This window comes from Pezoporus flaviventris, unplaced genomic scaffold, assembly GCF_033815535.1.
Source record: "Pezoporus flaviventris isolate CSIRO_AGI_PZ_B2104156 unplaced genomic scaffold, CSIRO_AGI_Pfla_v1 ptg000072l, whole genome shotgun sequence".
Classification (NCBI taxonomy): Eukaryota; Metazoa; Chordata; class Aves; order Psittaciformes; family Psittacidae; genus Pezoporus; species Pezoporus flaviventris.
The window spans coordinates 2,575,493-2,600,899 of NW_026892620.1; the positions used below are offsets into that span (position 1 = coordinate 2,575,493).

Sequence of the window (25,407 nt, forward strand, 5' to 3'; positions counted from 1 at the left end):
CTCTCCTTTCCTGCAGACTGTGCTCCGAATATGGGATTGTTTGTTCTATGAAGGATCAAAGATCATCTTCCGTGTGGCCTTAACGTTAATTAAGCAACATCAAGCGTTTATTTTGGAAGCCACGAATTTCCCTGACATTTGTGATAAATTTAAGCAGATCACCAAAGGAACATTTGTAACAGAGTGTCACAGCTTCATGCAGGTATAATTGTTATCTTTAGTTGTTACAAATAAAAACCAAAACTGACTTAGAAATGTCTCAGTCAAATGATGGATACGGTTAGGAGAAATGTACCTGTGGGAACTGACAAAAGGATGAAAAATGTTTTGACTTAAAAGAAGTTTTTAGAAAGGTTTGAGTTTCTTAAAAAGATTATTCAAATCCATATATAGAATCCATTCACATTATTGGTTGTTCAGGGGAAAAATTGTTTTGCCCTTTTTACTAGGTAAGGCAGGAAGTCTGATGAGAAAATAACTTCAGTGCATTTTTCAGTGAACTATGATTTCTGTTCCTGTGCATTTTTCAGATGAATGGTAACAGAGTATTTAAAATTCACTTTTGTGTGTATTCTACAACTTGCCTTAATAAATCTTAACAGTGCTAGAATATAAAATATTCTGTTGAGAAAAAGGTAGCACCAAATTCTTATTTCCAGACAAAACCAGGAAGCTGAGGGCTGAAGTCTCATGACAATCTGCAAGCTAAGAATTATTCTTGTAAATTATTAATAGCTGGGATATGAAATCTGTATTTAACATTAGATTCAGAGTTTAACTCAGAAGATCTAATTGTAAAAGACGGCAGCTATAAAAAAATAACAGGAGCACATATGTCATAAATTACATGGCCAACTCCACTACCATTGTTTGCCAAGTATGTCCAAAACTAGTGCCCAGTAGGTGACTTTTACCCCCAAAAGAGTTTCATGCTCATGTCAGAGACCTATGCACAGAGCTGTCATAGGAAGATGTCATTCAGTTTCATCTTTGCTCATACAGAAGAAAAATAACCTTAACTTACGGTGTTTGAGTCTTAGAATTAAAGGAACAAAAGACAAATCACAGGTACAGCTTTAATTTAGAAGGGAGATGTTTGAAAGGTTTTCTCATTCCATAAAGGGTTTAGAATAAGATTTTTTTTATTATGTGTTAACTTCCACGAGAATACCAGTTCAGAGGCTGATACAAACACTTAAACGTTGGACCAGATTCATTCCAACTGGCTATTGAATGATTTGTCCTTTAAGGACTGGTCCTGTCCCGTTTGTTGTCAAACGTCATCCCTTCCCCTTAATTACTTTTAGAAATTCAACTGCTTTTTTCTTTTTTCACCCTGAATAAACCAGTTTATTTTAATTGTGTTGGTTTCTGTACCAAGGGGGCTTTTAGGGCAATTAAATAAAGAAGTTGGGTTAGGTTCTTAGGTAACTTTGAAACACATACTTTTGGGTTTGGATTTTTTTCTTCAGTACAGATCCTAGTGCCAGTTGAGACAATGACAGTTGAGTATTTTATGCTTCTCTCTCCCTGAACAAAACCTTAATTTTTAGTTTAATGCAGTGCAGGCTTCTTTACCAGAATGCTGTTCAGACTGGCTCATTTATAATCTTGTCTCCATAGCTGTCAGTTACAATTGTAGAAAACTGAGGGGCCCATGTATCCGAATTGTAGATTAAAGTCCATAAACTTGCAGCTTGCTTTACAGTTTTATTCAGTCAGAAGCTTCAGGTGAAGCAGTGGAAACAAATGTATTGTTGAGCAAGAAGTCAAAGCAAAAATAGATGATTACAGCTGTGTGATGGCATTTGAAATGCCTCAAATTCTTACATGTACTCTACTACCCTGAAAGCCTGGTAGAGAAGAAAAGCAAAGGTAATATAGCAAGGGGGTTAAGACTTGGGTTTGGTTGTGTTTTTTGAGTAGGAACATACTAGTGTATGTATGTGTGCTCCAGAGCTTGAAAAACCTTGTGCTAGCACCCCATGAGAAACACACTGGTGCTTTGCAGCATTACTTAGAATGGCTTAATACATTGTAAATATGCCTGCCATCCACCAACACAAATGCATTCTAAAATAATTTTAATTGGACACTTATATTCAAACTAGCTTTTGTATTGTTGCTCATTTGTTATGAGCTGCAGGTTTACCATGTTGTTACAGCAGTATAGAAGAAGATGCTGCTCTGTTACAGAGGCCAAAGATCAGTGAGGGTATCAAAGCAGGGATTTCCCACTTCAGAGACTTATGTGAGAATTCCAGCAGATTGTCCAAAGCCAGCATTTCAACTAAGAATTTTCTCGCTTTGCCGACAGAAAATATTCACAGACCCTGGAACCTTGTCCATGGCAACAATCAACAAACTCCGAGAGACTTGCAGAGAGAAGTTACTTTCTCAGGGATAACTCACCCCATTTAACCAGGTAGTCAGATACTACAGCAATTGCCACATTCCTCTATTTGCACTGACTAAAGCACACTTTAAGCTTTCCATCGGTTAACTGACACGACCAATTTTTCCTGCCTTTCAAGTAAGTTTTGTTAACACTGTGTAATGTATGTCAGACTTAGTAACTGGAACTGGTGACTCTGTTGTTGTTTTTAAAGTGTTTTCAGAATAGAACGTGATCACTGTCAGGATACCCCTTTTAAAAAAGTCACAGGGCATTTTGTAATGTTAAAGCAGGTGTACAAAATCGCATATACTTCCTACTGTGTAACTGTGACACTGCTGTCATTTGTACAAAATAAATTAATTTGTCAGAACCTGTTTCTTGGTGTGAAGAGAGTAAAGTATCTGATCTCATTCCTGGCTGGAATACAAACATCTCCCTTTTTCCTTCCAGCGGCAAAGTGCAGGGCAAGACAGCAATGAGGAACGCAACCTTTATCTTCACTAGCAATTACTCTATGCAGTGTGTAACAGCTCTTCAGGTAAAGGCAGCAGGGAACATGTTGAAGTCCAGGCTATGGAAAGCTGCAGAAACAATTCCTCTATAATCTCTCTTAACAGTTTATATGCTTATTCAGGGTTTTCTCTCTCTAGCACAGTAGGTAAAAAGTGGCTCAAATTAATCAAGTGAGTCAAAATTTTACTTAAAATAAGAAATGCTATTTCTAGATTTGTTTTAAGGGATGCTGTACTTCTATGTACTGATGTACTGAGGTTGCACTACTCATATTTATACTGTGTACCTAAACATTTTGGGAGAAACAGCCATGAACAGGCTTTTTCCTCGACAGAGTGAGACATCGGGCCTTTAACGCGAATCTAAATCTCCTACCCCTGGGCAGAAACAAGCAATGCAGCAGCCCTACCCCGGCACTAGACCACTTCCAGCCCTGCTGGAGCCAGGGCCGGTGAATTGCTTTCTTGTCCTTACAGAGCCCTCTCGTGGCCAAATCCTTTCCTTACTGCCACTCGGGAGGAAAGACACCCGAGACCAGTTAGTTCATGGGTTTTATTCTGCCTGTTGAACAAGTATTGTTGAAAGTCTCACCTTTTGACACCACCCTCCTTTTCAGACTATTCTCCAAGCTACCTTCATGCTTTGTCAAGGAAGGCTTTATATTTTTCCTCCCTGCAGACTGAATTTCTTTCATTCCTCAGCAGGGAAAAAAGAACATACCAATTTTTCACAGGAAATAGATGAATGCTCTTCTAGACAAATAAAGACGGCTACTAACAGTATGATTCCAAGCTATCCTATTCTTTATGGTACCAGACAGACAGCTTTCTGCTTGCATATTGAATTATAAGGATATATGCAGTACCATGCTTACAGTCTGTCAGCAGGTATTAGGAAATACTAGTTTATTCACAACTGGCAAAATCCACACTTTCCAGGTACCTTCAAGGTAGCAGGGCCCACCCACAGCATACCAGCCTTACTGCCCTGCATTCAGTTCTCCTTATCAGAAGAGCAGTGTTCTGTGCAATGTTTCAGCATGCCTTGATTCTGCCCTGCATAGGTAGTACTGTTAACACCAAAACAATACTGCAGGAGGGAAATCAGGGAAGCTTAAACACCGAGGTTCCTTTCCAGCACATCACAGTGCACACAGAGCTCAGCAGACATGCACCTCCTACTCTGTGGTGAGAATCCAACTTCAAATTAAAACATAAACTATCACTTCCTCAGTCCTTATACTGAGTATCTTGGCAGCGCTTTCAGAAGGCAATGACATTTTTCAATAACAAGTAATTTAATGGATGAGTTAACTTCTCCAAGTCTTGGGTTACTGATATGCAGAAACTTTACCTGTTTCCAAGCACAAAGTCCAAATCAAGGGACTGTTCCAAAGACGCATACAGAGTTAAGCCTCGCTTTAGTGCCACAGAGAAACAACTTAAGCACTTGTTTAACATAACTCCACACTAAGGATTTGTTTAAAGCTCCCCAAGTAGAGCCAAACCAAAACTTCAGCATTTAAACACTTGACCACTGGGTTAAACAGTGACCAGCAATACTAAGATATACAGAAAAAAAGTGTCTTTATTAGCATTGTTACAGGCAATGCATACATAAGAACTGATCCTTAAAGTGTACAGCCCCCCAGTCAAGGTTAAAGCAAGAGAATCAGCAGATCGAGATCTATATTGTACATGTGTGCAGTAACAGGATCTCTCTGGACCTTCCAACAGAATAGACTGAAATCACTTTACAAAAAAAAGTAAATAAAAATAACACCCATTTTAAAAAAGTACCAGCTCCTAATGAGCTGGGTAGCATCAAAAATATCAAACAGGGGAGTTGTCCAATCATAAAGAGTTCCTGTAAGGTTTGAGTATTGCATCATTCACACCCTGCATATGCCAGGCATTGCGTTTAAAGCTTAGTAAAAAATACACACCTAAGAGACCAGGTGGAGTTTAGATTTTAAACTTCAATTTTGTCAGTTGTTACTAAATCGTTTTGAAATGCATCATCAGTATAATTAACATCATCACTGGATGGTAGCAGTACAAAGAACAAACCTTTTCCCTTTGTTAAGAGTTCTGAAAGTGAGTCAGTGTGAATTAGCAACATCCCTCTCTGGAATCTTTAGCTGACGTGACCTTATGCCAATTCCGCAAAAAAGCACCTTTAAAAACTTTCAGCTTGTTTCTAAGTGGGTAAATATTTCAACTAGTTAGCAAAAATTAAACACCAGAATCTTCAGAAGTTATTTTCTTTGTGCATAGTTAAATGCTGCAAGATGATTTCACATTTAATAAAGCAGACTTTTAAAGAAGAAGCAATTTGCAAGAAAAGGTGTTCCCTTATAATATCAATCTTAGCTCAGGGGAAATGTGTGGGGGAGTTTTCCCAGCCTCTTGCAATTGCTTTTCATCTACACTGGATTTTAGTGCAAGTCATTAAATTGTCTGATATCCAGCATGGCTCCTCTTTCTGCCAATCAAGTAAGCAATCAAGACAATGAGAACAAGACCAGCCAGGGCTGCACCAACTATTATAGGGATCAGCATGTTATTTTCATCCAGCTGACATTCTTCCACTGGAGAGAGAGAGAAAAAGACCCATGTTAAGCACTAGTGCACCAACAGATGGCTACATCCAGAACTCCAGGCTTTTGCTCTCGGCACATAGCTACAACTGGCTCAAGTTCACATCTGGATTAACTTGCCAACAACCAAAAGGAAGCTAAGTTCACTATGATCATTCAGGATGAAGTCCTTCTCATACCAGTTGTATGCACAATATAGAGATCTAGAGTAATTCTTGCCTTCTCAAGAGCTATTACTCTTAGCTATATACAAGCATAGCTGTCACAAATATATTCATGTGACTCCTCCCACAGCTATTTTGCTTTAATCACAATCACAAAGGACAGCGTTAACTAAAAGAGCTGGTAACTTCCCAGAACTTGCCCTTTTCATATGACTTTCTGTACACAGTTATGAGGGAAAGTTAACGCTTTTCCTTAGCTCTTCTCTGGACCATATGGAAGAAGTCCTAGTTATTTCAAAGCTTTTTATTACATACTTCTCATGCTAGCCTCAGCTCACAACCTCTTACCATGCCACCACCCCATCTGTAGTAGGGCACACAGAGACTAAGCGTAACACACCCACAAGCTGACATTTGACTACAGAATAATACGTTTATATTAAAGTGTACTCCACAATTGTTAGGTTCCCTGCCCCAAAATGTAAACATCTTACCTGCCCCAAATTTGTCTCCATCAATCTTGAACACCTGGATCTGAACATTAAATACGTTGACCAGGGCTTTGTCCGTGACCTGGAGATTCTCCTCTGCACTACACTTGTAGGAGTTCCCTACTGTAGCTCTCAGTTCACTCATGCTATTGTTTGATGCTTCAAATCTTGGGACTGCGTAAGAGAAAGTCTTATTACAGAAACCTGAAGAGCAGAAGCTGTAAGCTTGTAGACTTTAAATTTGATACATTCATCCCCAACATTTCTAACACATTATTTAATGCAAACAACCCTTAATATTTATAGTATTAGTCACTGAAGGTAGACTTCTTAAAAGTCCCTACCTTTTGCTTCAGAAGGGAGAGTTGTGCTCACATTCACACCTTGCAGGAAGAATTTTTCAGCAGTTGCATTCTTTAAGAAAAGAAAAAAAAACAAGCCAGTAGTTGTCATTTAAGCTAATGATGTACAACATAAGCTGTTAACATTCAGGGTCAATTCTGCATGCGTTTTGAGAAAGGTTTTCAAAAGATAGTCCACAATTGGGATTAACATCCAGAAGAAGAGCTTCATTGCACTTGAGGAACTATTCCTTTGGGGGAGACAGGAATGCAGAGCAAATGGGACCATCACCCCTAAGGCTGCTGACATAGTCCTGCCCATGCCTTAACCAGGTTAGTACAGTGATCTCACCTGTGGTACAGATGCAGCTTTGAAGCAGGTCAGTACACCACAGAGATGTAGAGGCTCATTCAATAATAACAGGTCAAGGTGATTGCAATTTGATCAGTCCCACAAGTATTAAAAGGAGTGTGAAGCTCTAACAAACATGGTGCATTCAATCCTCAAGGGTACACAGTACTAATATAGCACTGGAGCAGGGCTGTGGGAAACTGAACTCCCAACCACCATAGGCGACCATAAGACAGGCACATGTAGCCCTTGGGCTGTGCCCAGAATAATAATGTGGACTTAAATCCAGCTCCAGGCTTGTACGATTAAGTGAGATGCCTACTTGTCACAGGCAGTTGCCCAGGCTGGGCAAGAAGCTTTAGAGTAGTAATACAATCTTAAATTCTCATTCCAAACAAAATACATATATGCATACATATGTATGTGTGCATACATACATATTCTTTCCTCACAACGGTGACCAAGTGTGAAACCCTCTAAATCCTAGTATTAAAAGCAAAGGAAGTATTTACTTCTCTTCCTTCAGTTGCATCTTTTTTCTCTCCTACTTGCCCCAGTCAGTTTTCCCACATGAAAAGTCCTGCAGACCCTACAGCTTGTTTTGAGACTCTTACCAATGCAAAGTGGAAGATAACCCTTGTTTTCTCAAAGGTCAGATTCAAGAGGGCAGATGTGTTGTTGCATCTCCCAGAAGAAGTTGTATTATGTGGTATAAAATTCAGCACATCCAAACCAATCTATGAGAGAAGAGGATCGGTTATGACATTCAAAGAGACTAATGCATCACCATATGTTCAGCTGAATTCTGGCTTGCTTATGCTTACATGCACACTCTACACATTACAGCTGACTGGCCAGATACACTAGCCCATAAACTGCACTTGCATTACCACGCTGGCAGAGAACATAGGGCATCTTTGCATGGCTAACAAAGCTTCCTGCAGCCAATAACCTGCTGCTTTCTGCACACTAAACTTCCTTGGTCCTAGCAGCATAAGTAAACACATCACTAACCACTACATCAGGGAGCAAGAAGCTATAAAATACTGCTTGGACATAATGAAGGGAACCACGTGTAAGCACAGTCATCTTACTAATCACTTCAGTTCAAAATGCTTTAGTTTTGCCCATGGGACATGATTTTACACTGTCCTGTATCTGCAGAAGGCTGTGAGTTAAATACACTTCCCAATCAGTCAGCTGGAAACCTTTCAGAAGCTTTTTGTTGATCCTTATCTGACTCTGAAAAACTCACTCGCCATTACACTAAAATCAGCTGTTCCAGCAGAGCTAGAATGCCACGCGATACATGGCTAGGTGATTTCACGCAATTAAGGTGGCTAAAATGCAGTTGCCATCATAACCAGCTAGTGTACAACCACATACCAGCTATCAGTGCTCCTGGTCTTACCACCTCTCAGTCATCAGCATGATCAAAAAATGCAATGGATTCCTTTGCATCACCACATACAGCATTAAGCAGCTAAATCCTATGCAGATACCACCTCCCCACACCAGGTCCTTCATCAGTGAGATCCAGCTTCAATTATGGTTGCTTTTGTATAGTTAGTTTGCCCACACTTGTCCTTGTTACATCAGATTAATCCATGGGATAGGAAAAACCAGCTTGTGATCAAAGGTCCCTCACAACAAAGCTTTACTGGACATCAAGGTTTGCCGACCCCTGGTCACTGTTTCCTATCTGAGGACCTTCAGCAGTCCCTTTGGGATTACTCCTCACTGCTCCGCCTTCCCAGCTAAGTGTGTACCAGGTTTGTCTGTGGAGTTGGCAAGCTGGGCTTTGCATCAACAACAGAGGGAAAGAACCAATACCAGGCTGGACCTTACATAAGCCACGAGGCATGTTTGCTGTCAAAATTGGCCCTTCAGTAGCTCAAAAGCATTAATGTCAAACTCAAGTCTCCTTGGTGCTAGCTGGAAGTTAACCTGTCACAAGCCTGTCCAGTTTTACAGCAGTAATAACCTTCCCTTCTAATAGTCTCTATTTTCATTCAGGTGTCTCAGGCCAAATTCTTGGATTTTTTTTTTAGTTTAAAAAGCCTTGTTTAGATGATATCTTTCATAACAGGATTCCCCCTACTCATATCTTGATAATTTTTGACTGCTTCTGTGGAACAGCCACGTACATGTACTAGATCTTACAGACAAGTCTAACACTCTTACTGGACAAAAAAAACTTACCACTTTCGGTAGAAGAGAACCTTTTGAATTGTCACTAGTCAAAGTTAAGCAATTCAAATGGAGTACTACCATGGATGAACACAACAAAGAACTGTGATTTTAAAAGAAAAAAGTTAGCCTATAATAATTTACCAAGTCTTCAAATCTGAAGGCTTTGAAGAAAGAAAAAAAAGTATACCTTTTCATCTTTTTTTAGATAGGTGATATTAAGCTGTAACCCCATGTAGGCAAGTACACAGGTTCCATTTGGACCAGTCACATTGTATTTACCAACTGCAGGATTTGGGGGTGATACAGTTGGCACTGGGCTAGTTGTTGTTGGAACCTGGCTAGTAGTCTGTTTAGGAGTTGTAGGCACTACAGCAGTAGTAGAGACCATATCTTCAGCACATTCTGTCTCTGGAGAGAAAGGAAAACAGTCATTACAAAAAAAAAAAAAAAGCAGCTGTGGGATGCTCTATCTTTTTATCCTCAAGGGAAAGGAGGATACAATTTCAAGTAGCTTATTCTAATACAAGATAATAAAAGCTGAAAAATGTGATGGTAAAGTGTTATTTGAACTCTTGTTACAAAATTTGAGACATTTTTAAAGCCTGGCATGTGAAAGTGACACCTGTGCTGTTATTTACAGAAATTCACAGTGATTGTATCTGCTTTCATTCATGTCTGTCATTTCACTTTGCCATCAAGTCAGGATAAATAACATACTGCTATGCTGACAGAGCCAGTGTTCGGGCTGTATGTTCACAGCAAGGCTAGAATGACTACCGCTCAGACACTCTAGGCACTTGCATGCTAGAAGCAAAAGAACAGTTCTCTTGCCCACTGTTCAAAGTCATCTCTCAGGAGGTATGCTGTTCTCCTTCCCCTCTCTCCCTCAGTTACATTACCAGGTTGTGAGGACCGCATGTCATTATTTTGGAATATCCACTGTAACATTAAAATGCTACTGGACCTGACACTGCTGATAGCAAATGTTCTACTATATCCTTTCAAGTCAGTCCCCCCTTTTGTCCTGCCTTAGCAGCTACATACCAGGGGGGTAAGAAGGCCGAGTATGGATGTGCAAGACAGCCTTCTCTTTTCATCCAGTTCAGCAGCAACTTCCAAGGCAAAAGAAGACAGAAGGAGCAGTGACAGATTTATTTGCCAGAGTACTCAGAAACAACTGGCACCAAGGTCTTAACTTGATCTGGGAGCAGGCTCCTGCATTGAACATCTAAGCCAAAACCAAAGGTCAGAGCAAAGACGTTACTGTAGTAGAGGCTTCCATGTTCTAAGCGAAGGTCATCTCCCCATGTCAGGGATAACGGCTTGCAACTTTGTGAGGATAACAAATTGCAGCAGCAGTCAATTCTGACTCAAAAGGCCTACTTCTAAAATTTAATCCTTGCAGATACCAGACATCTAAGAAACAGCCTCTACACTTAAACATCAACTGAACTTTCAATTATGGCTCAGAACAAGGGACTCTAATCACACCTAAAGTTACCAGACTCCAACACAGCACGCTTTCCTATTTCTACTCCATTTATGGAAAGTCAGAGCAGAGGGAAGGTGGATGAATGGACGGATGAGTGACACTATCTTCTGTAGACTGATATTGGTCATGTCCCAAAATGGGATCATTTCTTAACAAATAAACCCAACAGCAGCATTACTTTGTATCTCAGTGGAGCATTTCCCCTCCATCTACAAGATCTCAACATGTACAGCCTCTTACTCAAGCTGGCAGAGATGGAAGCAACCAAACCAATTTGGGTGGAAGTTTGCCCTGGGTGGAGTCTTAATGCAGTATTTTTACTGAACCGATTTACAGCATAGCTCATAGCAACTCTTTAAGACAAATCTGAAGATGAGACAAATTCTTATGTCTTTCTCTGACAGTTACAGGAAAGCAGCTGACAAAACTACCAACACACATAAAATGAAAGCCTCCTCTTCTTCAGAGCTGCAGATAATCATTACCATAACCTCAGCCACTAACTTCAAGGTATATTGATAGAAGTTACCACTTCTAGTGATGCAGATACACTAAACACTGACTCTTCATCCCTTCCCTTCCTTTCTGCCCAAATCACCAGCAGAAATATCCTATAATCAAAGAGTTGCTGGGGAGAGGGGAGGTGAGGGAGAATCCCAGATCCAAAGTTTATCAATAACCAGCTACCACAAGGACAGGCGAAGCCTCAAGTCCACAAGAATGGAAAGAAGGAACTGATCTCAAAGAACAATGTGATTTCAGGGTCAAAAAGACTTAAAAAAGATAGTGAGAATTCTTCAACTACCTGAATAATAATTAAAAAAAACCTTCAACCACCCACAAGAATGAGCTCATTGTGCAGTGGGAATGAAAAAAAAATATCTGGGTGCAGACCCAAGACAGTAATAAAAACTTAGGAATGATAAAGAAAAAACTGCATGGCAGTATGGGTAACAGGAATGTGCAAACAAAAAAACCCAAAGCAAATAGCTTGAACTCAGACTAGTGTCTACTCCAGGATTACAGAAAATGTTTTTGTTTGGGTTTTTTTTTTTCTGAGGATCAATAGTTTCATCAAGACAGTGATACCTCAGGATGGAGAAAACCAAACATGGAGAAGTGCCCATGGCAAATTAAAGCATTTTTATTAATCTAAACCAGAAGTACAGGAATAGAAAATGAAGCAAAATGCTGACAAACTTATGTTGCATAAAAAGCACCCTCCAAAAATAATGAAATATTGATAGATTTTTTTTTTACCAAAGGACTACACAAGAACAGGTAACAGGCTAGCTTAAAAGGAAAAGTATTACACAGTAGGGAGATCTTACTAAAGTTTTGTAGACATGTAAGCTGGCTTTTCCCAGTTTCATTGCCTATGTTCAAGCCTGATAACTGATCACTTATGTTTATCTGGTGTGATAACTGGATCACGATATCAATTAAAAATGAGTGAGTTCTGAAGACTGGAGTAATAGAAATCAGATTTTTTTTTTTTAATGAAAAATGTAGGTCCACATCTTTGCTGCGAACCAGCTCACTGAACGGAAAAGGTTTGATCAAGAGAGGATACACATTGAAATCCAAGCCAGTCATGTGAGGCAGCCATTAAGTAAGTTAATGCCATTATTATCATGCATCAGGCAAGGTATTTTTCAGAGATACAGGATATACTCCTGTTCAATGTATGGAGGCATTGAACAGAAGGCACCTGTTCAATGCATCCATCCCAAGTGAGCACTGACTACCCTAGTTTTTAAGATTCATTTCAATTTAACAGGTGCGTAAGTTGGATTAGCAGCATAAGAAAAGTTCTACACTTTCCACAGAAGATAAAGGTTTTCTACTTGCCCCAAAAGCAAAGCAAAGACTTGTCACTCCTTAAGACAACAGCATGGGTGATCAGTTTATATGGCTCTTCAGGTTTGAAGAACATTGCCACAAAAACAAAGGACTTGAACATTCCATGAAGTAGCTTGTCTTCTAATCATTATAGCAGTGAAATTACAAAATGCTTTTCAATACAAGCAATCAGGATAAAGTTGCTTTGTGATCAAGTCAGAGAAAAAAAATATCACTGTTGCAGCTTACACAAAGCCTCCTGTAGGAAGGCAAACAGATCTGTTCCCTATAAACTAGTTCTCTATTGTCTGCCATTGTATCACTCATTTTCCCCAGAGCACACAGTAAGTCATTCAAATCACTTCAATAGAGACATAATACTTGGAAGTTATCAGATACTTCTTAAAAAAGGATTTTGGCCGTATGCCCAGCTGACCTACTGCAGCACATGTTTACACACGTAAATACTCATGAACAGAAGGAATGTTCCACAATACCTGTATAAAACCCATGGGAACACAGTGCACTATCTTCCAGTCATGGATGCTGAAAACCCTACAGATAAAACCCAAAGCAGGTCCCCTAATTTCAGAAGATGCTGCTATGAGAGCTTCAGATCCAATTTGTACCTACCTAAATATGATGAGTCAGGACTTAGAAATAACCTATTACTGGAAATACTAGCTTATCAAGTATATTTTCTGCTACAAGATACCTACTGTTCATACTGAAAGTGCCATTTGTGAGATAGGCTTCCAAGGTAACATTGCTAAAAGTAACGTTCACATTCTTCATATTGACTTGCTTGGATCTGACGCATCTGTATGTTGTGCCTATATATGCCTGAATAATAGTTCTATGCGATACTCTCTTCACTCCTGTAAAATGATTACATTGCATTAGTATGTAAAAGTATTTACCGAAACAAATCAGTATTACATCTGGAAGGGTTACACAATAAGAACAGGAAGTTTTCATTTTACCTGCAGTTGAGTTATGGAATAAAGTTGCATCTGAGAGATTGTAGTGGAAAACTAGCTCTTCAACTTGGTACTTGTCTGCTTGTTCTGAGAAGTTCAGACTTAATGAATGTCCTGCTCCAAAATCCAATACCAGTAGTGGATGAGATGTGTTACCTTTACCACATGAGCTCTGTGGGCCTACTGTAGCATTTTGTGGAAGAAAAAAGTGTGCAAACTGTGGGGTAGAAAACAACACAGATGTAAATGAGCTTTTCCTTACTGCTTTTTAAATATCCTATGAAAATGTTACAAAATATAAGAGCTGACGTTCATATGTGCTATGTCTACTTCTATACCAGTATGTAGCAAATAGCATTTTTCTGGCACTCAGATTTCTAAGACTACCACCCTCTGAAATTTGTGGACAAAACAGAAATACTGCACTTTTTAGACTTCCCTCTCAGCCCCCACTAAACTAGCGCTATAAATTTGCGTGTACTTCAATACAAGGTGAATCAAATCTGGCAAACTCTGGATGTGTAAAAAACAGGAGGAAATTAAAGCTTTGCTTCTTGTAGTACAATTGAGTAAGAACAAAAGCAAGTGGTACAGCCTACACAGTTTGGCTATAATACTTTTGAGCTTATTACATATTGGGAAGTAACATGATACCTGAAGATCAATACAGTGTTTGCTGAAATGTTCTGAGCTTACTGCTTACACAAAGAAACGGCCAAGAGCATGTTATGAAAGTAGTCACCTCTGAATACAAACTTACATATCAGTGTCAGGAGGACTGCAACCATCTGTACCACTGAAAAAGTGGACTATGCAATATAGCTCAAAACACGCATAGCCAGTGCACACTGGCAAAGTAATAGGGTTTTTTACTTTTTAATTCCACATAATACTGATTGCTAGGAAAAAAAAAAACATCATCTTCAACAAGAGTGCCTCAAAACATGCAGCTGCAATGAGATAATAAATAATCAACAATTCCTGTTCAGTAGCAAAGATACCGAGAAAGTAAACTGAGAAGCAGAGTACTTGTAAATAAAAAAAAACTCAACTTTCCAATAACAGGCTTATGCTGTTAATATGGAACAACTTGTAAGCACTGCACTGGTCTGCAGATACAATGAAAGCTAGAGATCTGCTAAGCAAGATCAGATTTCAGGCAAGTTTAAAAATTACATGCCAACAGCCATTTCAGTTCAGATTTAGTCCATGTAAGTATGACCAAGTTCACAGAAGTTGACTGATCCTTACAGTTCCGGTGAAAGCCATTTTAGCTACCATTTAGTGGTATTTCAGTCACAAAATTAATTCCACACATGTATTGTTTGTGGTGTTTCAGGCAGCCTTAACACTGTTTAATTAGAAGAAGCATCAATAATAACTTGATGCAACATGACTGGAAGGGAGAAAATCTTTTCTGAAGTGGTTTTTATGCTTAGATATTTGTTCAACGCTTAAGTACTGTGCACTTGCAGAAATACCACACAGTTTATAAACACAAATTAGAGACAAACAGGGAAGTATTCCCCTTACCTCTTTTTGCCCATTGCTTTTGTACTCCACTGAGAAGGCTACTGTCATATCAGCAATTATGCAGATCTTACCACTCTGATCTTTCACCTCAAATGAAGAGGAAGCCTGTAAAAAGCCTGTTAAGAATGACAAGTGGTTAATTTTGTGTCATATAATTTTATCTTTTTCGGATCCCAAACAGAGAAAGATGTACAACTCTACATTTGTGAGTACATCCCAAACAACAGGTTCATTTGGAAATTTGGGTATTAATGGTCTCTATACTATCTTCAACATCTCTCGTACACAGATGGCAAATTTAAAACACCATGTATAAGAAGACAAAGCCACCCAAACTGAAACTGTTGCCATGCTGGGTCCTCAGAGGGCAAGAAAAGCTTGCAACAAAAACCAGTCGTAGCCTTCAAGGCAGCTGATCAGTGTTCATCCTACACAGCTTCAGCCAGAACTGACTTAGCATATATGATCTTGCATGCCTACAGCACTCGGCCTTCCCCCCACAACACACCACACAGCCTTCGTTCCCGCTGTACCAGGACACTTGGCTGTACATGCCCTGAATGCAGCATGAAGAAAGCTTGGATTGACTGCTGACGTTTTAGAGGGACTGCCAAAAATAGACGATGGACCATGCCACCATTGCCAGGAGAACTTCGCTTCACTGTCATCACCCTCTCTGCACTTGGGAGGAGGATGGGGGCCAAGACCTTGACACAGGCAGATGTTATGTGTTCCTGACTGGTTTAAGCCGACCTCAGACTGAGCTGCACACAAGAGCACAGCTTTTCCCCCAGTCACTGCCCTCCAGCCCACCAGTACTGACCCCACTAGTACTGACTTAACAGGGTCAGAACTTACAGCAAGAGGAGCACAGGATTATCCTTTCTGACAGCAGATCAGCATCCACTGCCAATGAAGCTTCACAAAGGGAATGTGTTGCAGCAGGCTGGATGCAGCCAAAAAAGCTGTTTATCTCTTACTTCATTTGCAGTATGGGCTAACTGGACAGAACTCCTGAATCTAAAATCATACCAAGGTCTTTCAAGTTAATTTTCTTTTTTTCTGGTTCTTAACTTGTCACAACACACACAGCCAAAGTAAACCTCACGGCAGAAAACCTGCCGGATTCTCATGCTACCACTTCACCAGCCTGCATTTCCAACAACTTCAGTCTTGCAGAAAACCTGATACAGAAAAAAAAGCATCTGCAAAACATAAAGCAGTCTATCTCCAGCAATCAAGCTTTAAACACACTAATCCATTCAGCTGCTGATACAGCAAAAAGGCTCAGCTGACGGATTATCCATTAGCTAGCTTCCCTCCCCAAGTAGTTTTTAAAATGCAAATCCCAATTTTAAAACTTTTCACTCCACAACTATGGTACATAGACTTGTACTAAGACTATTATTAGGAAAAATTTGACTCCTGTCAGCTGGACTTTGATAGAAGGCCCTTCAGTTGCAGGAATACAGCGGAAACAATTTCTTTGGCACTCAGCAAGCATTTTCCCTTGTTTCTTTCCCCTTAGCAACAATATATCCTCCCCCCAGCACCAAAGGGAGGCAGAGCTGTAGCTGGAATTAATAAACTTTACCCAGTTGCTTGAAGAGTCCAGACCTGAAACCAGAGATAGGCAGAAGAGAGAAATTTCTTGAGAATGGATAGTGTAAAAAATTGGTGTTTCAAACCAAAACTACTACATTTGCCCTTCTGTGCAGCTCAGTGTTCATTCAGGAACATATATTCACAAAGATGATGTTACTTATTGCAGTTCAGGGCAGCACTAGAAACAGCCGATGCTCTTCCACATGGAAGTTTCAACTTGCAAAGTTTCCTTCGATTTGAATTTACATCTGGAACTTGTTTACATTTTACCCAAGCACTTGTTTTCCCAATAGCAATCTGCTTATGATTTCTTGAAGATTTCTGGCACAGCATAGAAAACAGCGTAGAAGCAGGGAATAAAGTCCATGGCTACTTGAACTAACACTACCAATGGAAAACGTGCTAGAATGAAAACATCCATTGTGCATGCTGACTCCCTTGTTTGATAGCTATTAAAAGCCTTAGCAATTTTAAAGCTAAAAATAAACAAGTAATAGGCAGAAAAAGAAAAAAAAAGAAAAAAAAACAAAAACCCAAAACCCACAAAACCGAAACAGCTTTAAAAATAAATGCAGAAAAACAATTAAGAAAAATGTTGTTGACCTAAAGGAAAATGTGACAGACACTACAGATGATTCAGAGAACAACGGAAAACAGTGCAGAGATACCAGAAAGCATTAAATGGGAGAGAGATACCGGGAATGAAGAGATTACAAATCAATAATAGAGAATAAGGGGTGTGAACAAACAGTAGGAAATACCACCTGCCTAACTGCTGCATTTTTGCCAGGTTAAGTTCATAAAATGCTATGAATCCCGATTTCGTAAGTGTGAAACAAACTTTAAAACCCCATTTTTCCTTACGAAGAGTTCAGCAGTTACTGGAATTGCAGTGTCAGTGACAAGACAAATGCATCCAGCACGAGACACTGAGCTGTCCTTGATGAAGTGGCAAGAGGGCTGCTTCACTGTGCATAAGCTGATGGCAATAACAGCGACACCTGTGCTACAGCATCATCTGCTCCCATGGTCTTGAAGGACTGCAGACGAAAGAATGAAGGATGTAGGAACAGAGAAAATTCAGAACACACGGAGAACAACAAATCAAGACACTGAGGGAAGGAAGGTCCTGCCTACTTTTCACTCCAGCCAGTCTAGGGCAGAGGAACAGCTCACTGGGCTTTGCAGGAAAGCAGCCGTTGAGTTTGCGCAGGCAGTTTAAGTGTAGACTAGTGATTAACGCATGAATCATCACCAGCCCACAAATAGCAAGAGCCTACAGTCAAAATGTCAGGAATACAGAAAAGCAAACTGATCTTGAATTAATCTGTCCTGGGAATATTTCTAATTAAGTTACATAAACCATAGCTCAATTTCATCATTGCATATCTACAACTTGAGATTACTGCTTGTACTTCTCGTAACAATATCATTCTTTGCTATTCCACACAAAGGCTGGTACAACCTTCAGTTTCTTAACTTCAGACTTCAAATGTTCCTCATAATAAACTGCAGCACCTTATATGACAACAACCTGTGTTAGAGCAAGGGCAGTACTACAGTGGCAATGTGCACCCACAGTCCAGAAAGCCAACTGTATGTTAGAGCATGACCAACAGGTTACAGGAGCCGATTCTGCTTCTCTACTTTGCTCTCATGAGACCTCACTTAGAGTACTGTGTGCAGTTCTGGTGTTCCCAACATAAGAAGGGCATGGAGCTGTTGGAACAAGTCCAGAGGAGGCCACAAGGATGACAAGGGGGTTGAAGTACCTCCTGTTATGAAGACAGGCTGAGAAAGCTGGGGCTGTTCAGCCTGGAGAAGGGAAGGCTGCGTGGAGACCTCATAGCAGCCTTCCAGTATCTGAAGGAGGCCTGTAAGGATGCTGGAGAGGGACTCTTCATGAGGGACTGTAGTGATAGGACAAGAAGTAACAGATTCAAGCTTAAACAAAGGAGATTTAGATTGGATATAAGTTCTTTACTGTGAGAGTGGTGAGGCACTGAAACAGGTTGCCCAAGGAAGTTGTGAATGCTCCATCCCTGGCAGTGGTCAAGGCCAGGTTGGATGGAGCCTTGAGTCTAATGGAAGGCATCCCTGGCAGGGGTGTTGGAACTAGATGATCTTAAGGTCCCTTCCAACCCCAACCATTCTGTGATTCACACAACTGAAGAGCTCCTAGACTTTTCAATAGCAAAAAAACAAGTTTTGTGATGTTTATTATTCTCTTGGCTGGAAACACTGTATTGCAGATACCTAGTAGAGGAACCACCAGAAAAGTACCAGCATCAGAGAAATTCCACTTCCTTTGTATTTCAATAGGTGCTGGAAAACGGCTGCTACGTATTTACTCTAGCTGTGTATTTTCAATTGAAAATCATAGGATAATCTCTCCCTTTATAACTTTCTAAAGTTAAGAGCCTCATGCAAGAAAAGATCAAAGGTACAACTGTTGAAGTAGCAGCTAATTATGTCACTTAAACTAAATCCAGCATCCTTCCTTATCTAACATACCTCATTAAAAAAAAAAAAACAGAGCATATCAACATTGAGATACAGTAAACAAGTCAAAACAAAGACTTCTTTGGTATATAACAATTTATCTTAAAGAATTCTCCTCAGAAAGAGTTGTTTTAAACTACAAACTACAATGCTAAGAAAACAATCTAGCACATCTGAACAATCTAAATCAGAGCCTTTTTGAATATGGCTCTTAGAAAGCCATATTCCTCATCTCTTGACCACACAAAGATGACTTTCGGTTTCAACCTTATAATAACTGAAATCTTGTTAGCCAAGCACAGCTACCCTTGAGTTATTCTCCCATTTAATGGAAACCTACTGAGGGTGAAAGATGAATGGTGCTGTGCTCTAAAAAACCCAAGCATACATCAGTGGCAATTGTTTGCACTGCCTGCTTGCAAAGAGGACTCCAGCTACTATAGTTAATAATTTACTTTGTCTCAATTTTTTATTAGAAACACAGAACATTGACAATAAAGACCTAAACACAAAAGATACTTTTTTTTTTAATTTGGGGTTTGTTAATATAGTTATGTTTCCCACATAAGTAAAACTCTAGTATCTTTCTTCCTCTCTTGGAAGAAAGGACAGCAAGCTACCCAAATCGACCTGGGTACATATTCCTCATCATCAGTAGTTTGAGCAATACAGGTATCTTGTGAATGGCGCTGTTTGCAGTTACATCAAGTGACTATGGCATTAGGGAGGAAAAGCATGGGTGCAGCACAGCCCAGCTAACCTAATCACTCTCATATATGCTGTGACAGTGGCTCAGAGCATCACACCTACAGCCTGGTCATACACATCAAAGACTCCTCGGCTACAGCCTACCCTGTAATTACTATGCAGCAGTAATCTGCAGGTAAGGGATGCTTGCTGACAAACGCCAGCACTACACAATCATTCTGTATCTAAGCTAGTCACTACTGCGTTGCCCAGCACCTTTGCCCAGAGGTTCTTAGGGTATACACAGTGAACACTGCTATCTATGGGGCATTAATCCAAGGAGATAACAAATGCTAGTTCTTATCTAAAAAGACCATTTATTTTCTGTTGTACAGAAGCGATCAGTAATTTACTCATTCTGATGGCTTGAAAGGATCCTGTCATCTCAGTGTGAACAAAGTGGTGACCTTAGTTACCACTTTAGACCCCTAAATCTATGCCAGAGAAGAGAATGGAAAAATCCCCGAGGAGCTATGCTCTCCTCTGATGACCTGTCTTCTAATGTAAGTACCAATCCCAGAGGGACACTTAGTACATACAAGTCCTTTTTCAGAAGACCAAGTCACAATCACTTGCTTACAATCCAAGATCTATACTACCTGGGGATAGTACAGAAAAAGAACTGTAATAAAAATACATTTTTTGAAAGATCATTCTATTTACTAACCCTGACATTTCTGGGGAACAACTGAAAGCAGTAAAATCCATTGACAGACTTGATGCATGAACAACTCTGCATGAGACAAAATAGTTTTCATAAAACTGAGTTACACTTACCTGTTACCAACACATTCTGAAGACTGAATGAAGGCTATCTGGAAAGCCTAAGAGGAAAACATAAGGCTGGACCCATTTCAACTGCTGTTGGAGACACTTGAACACAAACACAGTGGTGGAAAGGGTGAACAGAGCTTAATTCAAGGATGGATGAAAGTAGTTTAGGAGAGAAGAGAACCAGCTGCATGTGTGCAGTTACAGCACTTGATTATATCAAGTTCCTGATCCAGGCCTGGAAGATACACCCTTGTCGGCTAACAGACAAATTCATGCAGTCTCAGATTATGAGATTATTGATATTGGTGATTTCCATTAAGGCAGCAAGCATTTTGTTTCTCAATTGAAGTTTGCAGCTTGAATAACCTCTGTCTTTATAAGCAAATTTATAAAAGTACAAAAGCATTAAAAATGAAAGGTTATTCAACAGCTGTGCACTTGCCATTTAGCCAGAGAATTGCACAACTGCATTTAGTCATATGAAGCTTTTTTTACAGTTTCCTATCTAGAGGAAGGAAGTCTTGGGATGGTTCTACAGCAGCTGATTACATGAGTGCACTGGAAGGTCTGAACTCCTGCGGCTAGACCCTTTCCAGCATTCACACAAGTCCATTTTGCACTTGCTCTGGTTAGCGCTGCTGTATCATGCCACAAAACTAACACACGTCCTTCAAGATAGCTGGCAGGCTCAAATAACATTTGGAGGAAGAAGCACTGTCTTAATTTAAAGACAAGGCCTCACCAGAGGAAAGGATATTGGAAAAAAGATAATACAACTGCCTCAGTAAAAACATTCTCCTAGTCCTACTGAGAAGAGAGTAGATCTCACCTCTGTCAAGGAAAGTAAAGACACACCGGTGTTGCCATATTACACAGACTGAATTCTGCCTTGTTAAGAAATCAGAAGTTACTGAAGCTACAGATACAAGAAAACTCAGTACAAGATACAAGAAAACTACATTTAGTGTGGGCTACTGTGCTCAAACCTGAACTCTGGAGAGGGAACAGCTAGGTAAGTGCTGACTGTGCAGAGCTGAACCACATTTGGAACTCTGTACTCTACTGCCAGCATGCTGCTAACACTCTCAAACTTTGAAATACAGTAGAGAAAGTAATACTGACAGGAGTCAGTGGTGCTGTCAAGTGACAGGAAGGTTAAAAAACCGTTACCCTGAGATTGAAAAGGACACCAGTCAATCTTATAGTCAGATGCACAAAAAAAAAGTGGAAGCTTGATTTACCAAAACATAAGGGAAATTTAAAAACATATAATTTAGAATTAAGATAATGCAATGAAGCATTCAAATAGTTGTTGTAACTATTGCCACTCTCATATCCAAAAGGGTCTCCTGCCAAGCTCAAGAGAATAAATGCCAAGAAATCCATTAGGGCACCAAGCTTCCTCAAGGAATTTTTAAAAATCACATCTGATAGAGAAGACAAACTGTTGCAGGTAAGCTGCAACAAGCAAAAGCAAGGTGTGCCTTCTTAGGGCTAGAAATCAGTTACCTTTGAGACAGCTTAACAGAGATAACAGCAGTTAACATCTCAATAAAGTATCCATCTCTTTTTTGAGTAGGGTTCCTCTGTACCTAGAGGCAATCCTTCAGTTTATTGTCTGCCCCTGATTAGAAAATACCCTGTTCACTACAGAACAATCTAGAAGCTGGTTTCACCAAAGACAAAACTTCTCAGTCAGCCTGAATGGGAACCTAGGGACCATATCTTAAAAGCAGCATATCAGGGAGCCTGTAGAGTTTTCACTCAGCAAGTAAGGAGTTGCTTCTTAAGTCAGAAAAGCTGCCTTAGTCAAAGCTGAGTAACCTATCACAGGAGGACAGCCTTGGACTAGCATGCAAATTCAGATCCTTAGAGACTGTGTCAACACTCTTAAAGAGGTTATCAAGCAAACACAATGTTAAGGACAGCATTTGGTAAAACCACGCTTTGGAAGTCACACATTAAAGTCACTATATTTTATGTAAACTAATTTATACTCTGCCTCAATCCATACAGCTAGCAACACCAAAACTGGGTGAAACAATACAACACCAAATTGCCCACTGGCGGGAATTTATTATCCAAGTTTCTCTCAACTATCCCTACACTGGTAGCAAGGTTTGAAATTCCCCTTCGGACAAGAGTTGTGCAACAGAAACACGTGCATTATGTGTCAGTAACCCTGAAGTGGCATCACACTACCTTGGTCAAGCTCATTTTTCCTTCCCCAAATCTCAGACTCTTTCATTAGTTACTAATACTAAATCCACATCCGACCCTAAACTTCGGTTTTCGGAAGTGTTTTCTGTTGCATTTGCTGTCTCAGTAAGGGAAAAAAAAGCCTGCTGGTGCTCTAGGAGTCAAAGAGCACAAGGAGCAATGTTGGGCTTGGCACACAACCCAACTATCCCATTGTGCTCAACAACAGACAAGCACCATCTTCCTCCACGTTTCAAAAAGCAGCACCTAAATTTGAGGGGAGGCATTTAATTTCCTGTAGTCCTCTTTCCCTGTATTACCACAATTTTTTCATTCCAGATGCACACTTGATACAAGTGAGGAAATGCATCATGAAACACTTCATGCTGATACATGAAATATTCAGCTTGGTGCTTGCTGCTCAGTGTGAATGTAAAACCGAAACAGTAAGTGAGGCGTGGTGAGGTATTCTGAAGGAATAAAAAACTTCTTTTGTCCCAAAGTCAAGGCATTGCCAAACAAGCTTTTACATCTGACCCACCCAGGCTAATCCTTCAGCCTCCCGTGATCATTACCTTATCCACACTCAGATGACTAAAAGACTGCAGATGAGCTAAAAACTCCTGAAGAACTCAGATCCTATCTTCTTATCTCCGAATTCTCCCCTCACTACAGCCCAAGCCCTGCCACTCTGGCAGACAATGGAAGAGGTGATCTGTACTCCAAGAAGGAATCTCTATATGCAGCACAAAGATTATTCCTGGGACTGTAAAGTTATGTAGAAACACCCAACTACTAGACATTGGTGCAAAGTCCCAGCTGTCAGTAAATAGTTTCTCTGTGGTAAAATAAACTAGTCTGCTGCCTCAGCTGCAGAAACTTAACACATTTAGCATGCCAGAAAGTGTCAAAACCTAACACAGTGAATTATGTTTGTAACCACTAGTTAAGCAGGGGAGAAGCTACCACAGTCCTATAACCTACAGTCTGTGGTACCACTTAAAAACTATGCAGCCTAATTAGAAAGCAAACAAAATTCTTCATTTAAGCTATAACTACATTAAATAAGCTAAACAAAGAATTCTCACTGCAACACCAGTTCAATGCCACTTAAGCTACCAATACTAACTAAAAATCCAGCATGACAGCGCTGTAAGTCACTGTGGTCACTAGACTGGCTAACAAGGGCTGGATAGTTGAGCCACTCAGTGCCCTCTGTGACTGACACCTTTTGGGCTCAGTGAAACTGAAGTACCATCAACAATGATAAAGATATTTACCACCAAAGAACAGTTGAAAGAGTTCCAAAGACTACCACAATCTCCAAAATGACAGCAGATAGCCATTCTCAACTGCTGCTTTACTCTGGCAGTATTTTTGCTGGCCGCTGAAGAAGTTTCCTTTGCTGCCAAAGCCACATTCAGAAACTTGATAGTGTCGCATGATGTGGCTTTCAGAGCAAGAAAGCTGAAGCAACACAGTTATTAGTAAACAGGCAAGCCACTTCCTCACCAAACAGTCTTGCTGCACTAACAAGCCTTCTCATCAAGCACTAAAATCTCCCTATCCCAGCGACATGTCAGATTTCACTCACGGTATGGCAGGATGGAAGACATTAAGTAAGGGAGCATTACATGCTTTATAGGAAAGGGCTACTTCCTAGCAATGACATCAGTAATTCCTGCGTCTCCATGTCTCGTGGGAGGCAGAGGCGTGATTTCAGGATCTTCCCAGAGCGCTGTCCATAGATCCAGGGCAGATACTCAGCGAGGGTTCCCGGGCACCACACCAAGCGCAGCCGCTGCCGCCTTCATCCTTCCCCTCATACCTCCCGCAGCTGTCAGAGGCTCTCGGGCGCCGCAGGCCCCATGCAGTCAGAGGGAAGCGATGACCTCCCAAGGTATCCGCCACCTCCCAGCAGCCGGGAGCTGTGCCCGGCGACCCCCAAGGACGGGCCACCCCCAGTTCCCCGCGCCAGGCCGAGGCCCGGCTGAGTTGCCGCCGCGCCCAGGAGGCCCGGGACCCCCTGCCCCCAGTTACCGGCTCGGAATAGCAACAGCAGGTGGGCGCCCGCGGGCGGGTTTCCAGTGACAGCAGGTGCCGCGTCCAGAGCCGCCGGCCCCGGGGGCACGCCAGGCTGCGACGACTCCCCCCGGGCCCGCGCCCCCTCCGCCCGCCACCCCGCCAAAGGCCTTGGCCGCCTCGTCCCCGTCCTTACCGAGCAGGGCGACCGCTGCGAGCAGCCGCCGCGCGCCCTGGGCGCGAGCCATGTCGGGGGCACGGGGCAGGGCGAGGCGAGGCGGCACCGGCGGGCGCGCGGAGCGGGAGCAGCGGGTACAGCGGCTGGGGGCGGCGGCTCACCGCGCCGGAGAGACTGGCGACGGCCCCGGCCGGTCATATGACAGCTGACGTCACCCGGGCCCGCCCAGGCGCCGTCACGTGAGCTGGGCGGCCCGGCGAGGGAGGAAGGCGGGGTCTCGCGAGAGGAGGGGCTTTTCGTCGTGTTCCAGCAGGCCCTGCGTGAGGGGAGCGGGGGCGCGCTTTGGTGCGTGTGAAGGGCTGTGGGCTGGGGGGTGCGTGCCACCGTCCTGAGGGACAGGCGTGCACCGAAGGATGACGGTTTGTGTACGGGGTACACGCATACGCAGTGCACTGTCATCACAAGCTGCTGCAGGTCAGCCC

General features: G+C 41.3%; 2 protein-coding genes across 2 annotated transcripts in view; one reads left to right on the forward strand and one right to left on the reverse strand.

Moving 5' to 3' along the window:
* GRTP1 (growth hormone regulated TBC protein 1) overlaps window positions 1-2,617 on the forward strand; it is a 36,964-nt gene extending 34,347 nt beyond the window's left edge. Inside the window, exons 7-8 of the mRNA XM_061472728.1 lie at window positions 17-202; window positions 2,318-2,617. Of these exons, the coding sequence (XP_061328712.1) occupies window positions 17-202; window positions 2,318-2,407 (276 nt within the window). The 3' untranslated portion in view covers window positions 2,408-2,617. The remainder of the gene's footprint in view (window positions 1-16; window positions 203-2,317) is intronic.
* A 1,863-nt stretch (window positions 2,618-4,480) lies between these two features.
* Window positions 4,481-25,079, reverse strand: LAMP1 (lysosomal associated membrane protein 1). The gene is made up of 9 exons (XM_061472721.1): window positions 24,944-25,079; window positions 14,899-15,014; window positions 13,369-13,582; window positions 13,105-13,263; window positions 9,239-9,459; window positions 7,473-7,595; window positions 6,510-6,579; window positions 6,169-6,339; window positions 4,481-5,501 (listed from the first exon to the last, which is right to left on the reverse strand). Exons 1-9 carry the CDS (start codon window positions 24,993-24,995, stop codon window positions 5,362-5,364), a joined length of 1,266 nt encoding a protein of 421 aa, XP_061328705.1. The 5' UTR covers window positions 24,996-25,079; the 3' UTR covers window positions 4,481-5,361.
* Window positions 25,080-25,407: the final 328 nt, after the last annotated feature.

What these genes read in the sequence shown, in the direction of transcription:
- LAMP1 (XM_061472721.1), bottom strand. Translation starts at nt 24,995, where the DNA reads ATGGCTCGCGCCCAGGGCGCGCGGCGGCTGCTCGCAGCGGTCGCCCTG. An exon ending in CGCAGCGGTCGCCCTGCTCG is followed by an intron (nt 15,015 to 24,943) that starts GTAAGGACGGGG and finishes CATTCTTAACAG; the next exon opens with GCTTTTTACAGGCTTCCTCT. An exon ending in TCTCCCTTCTGAAGCAAAAG is followed by an intron (nt 6,340 to 6,509) that starts GTAGGGACTTTT and finishes TCTCTTACGCAG; the next exon opens with TCCCAAGATTTGAAGCATCA.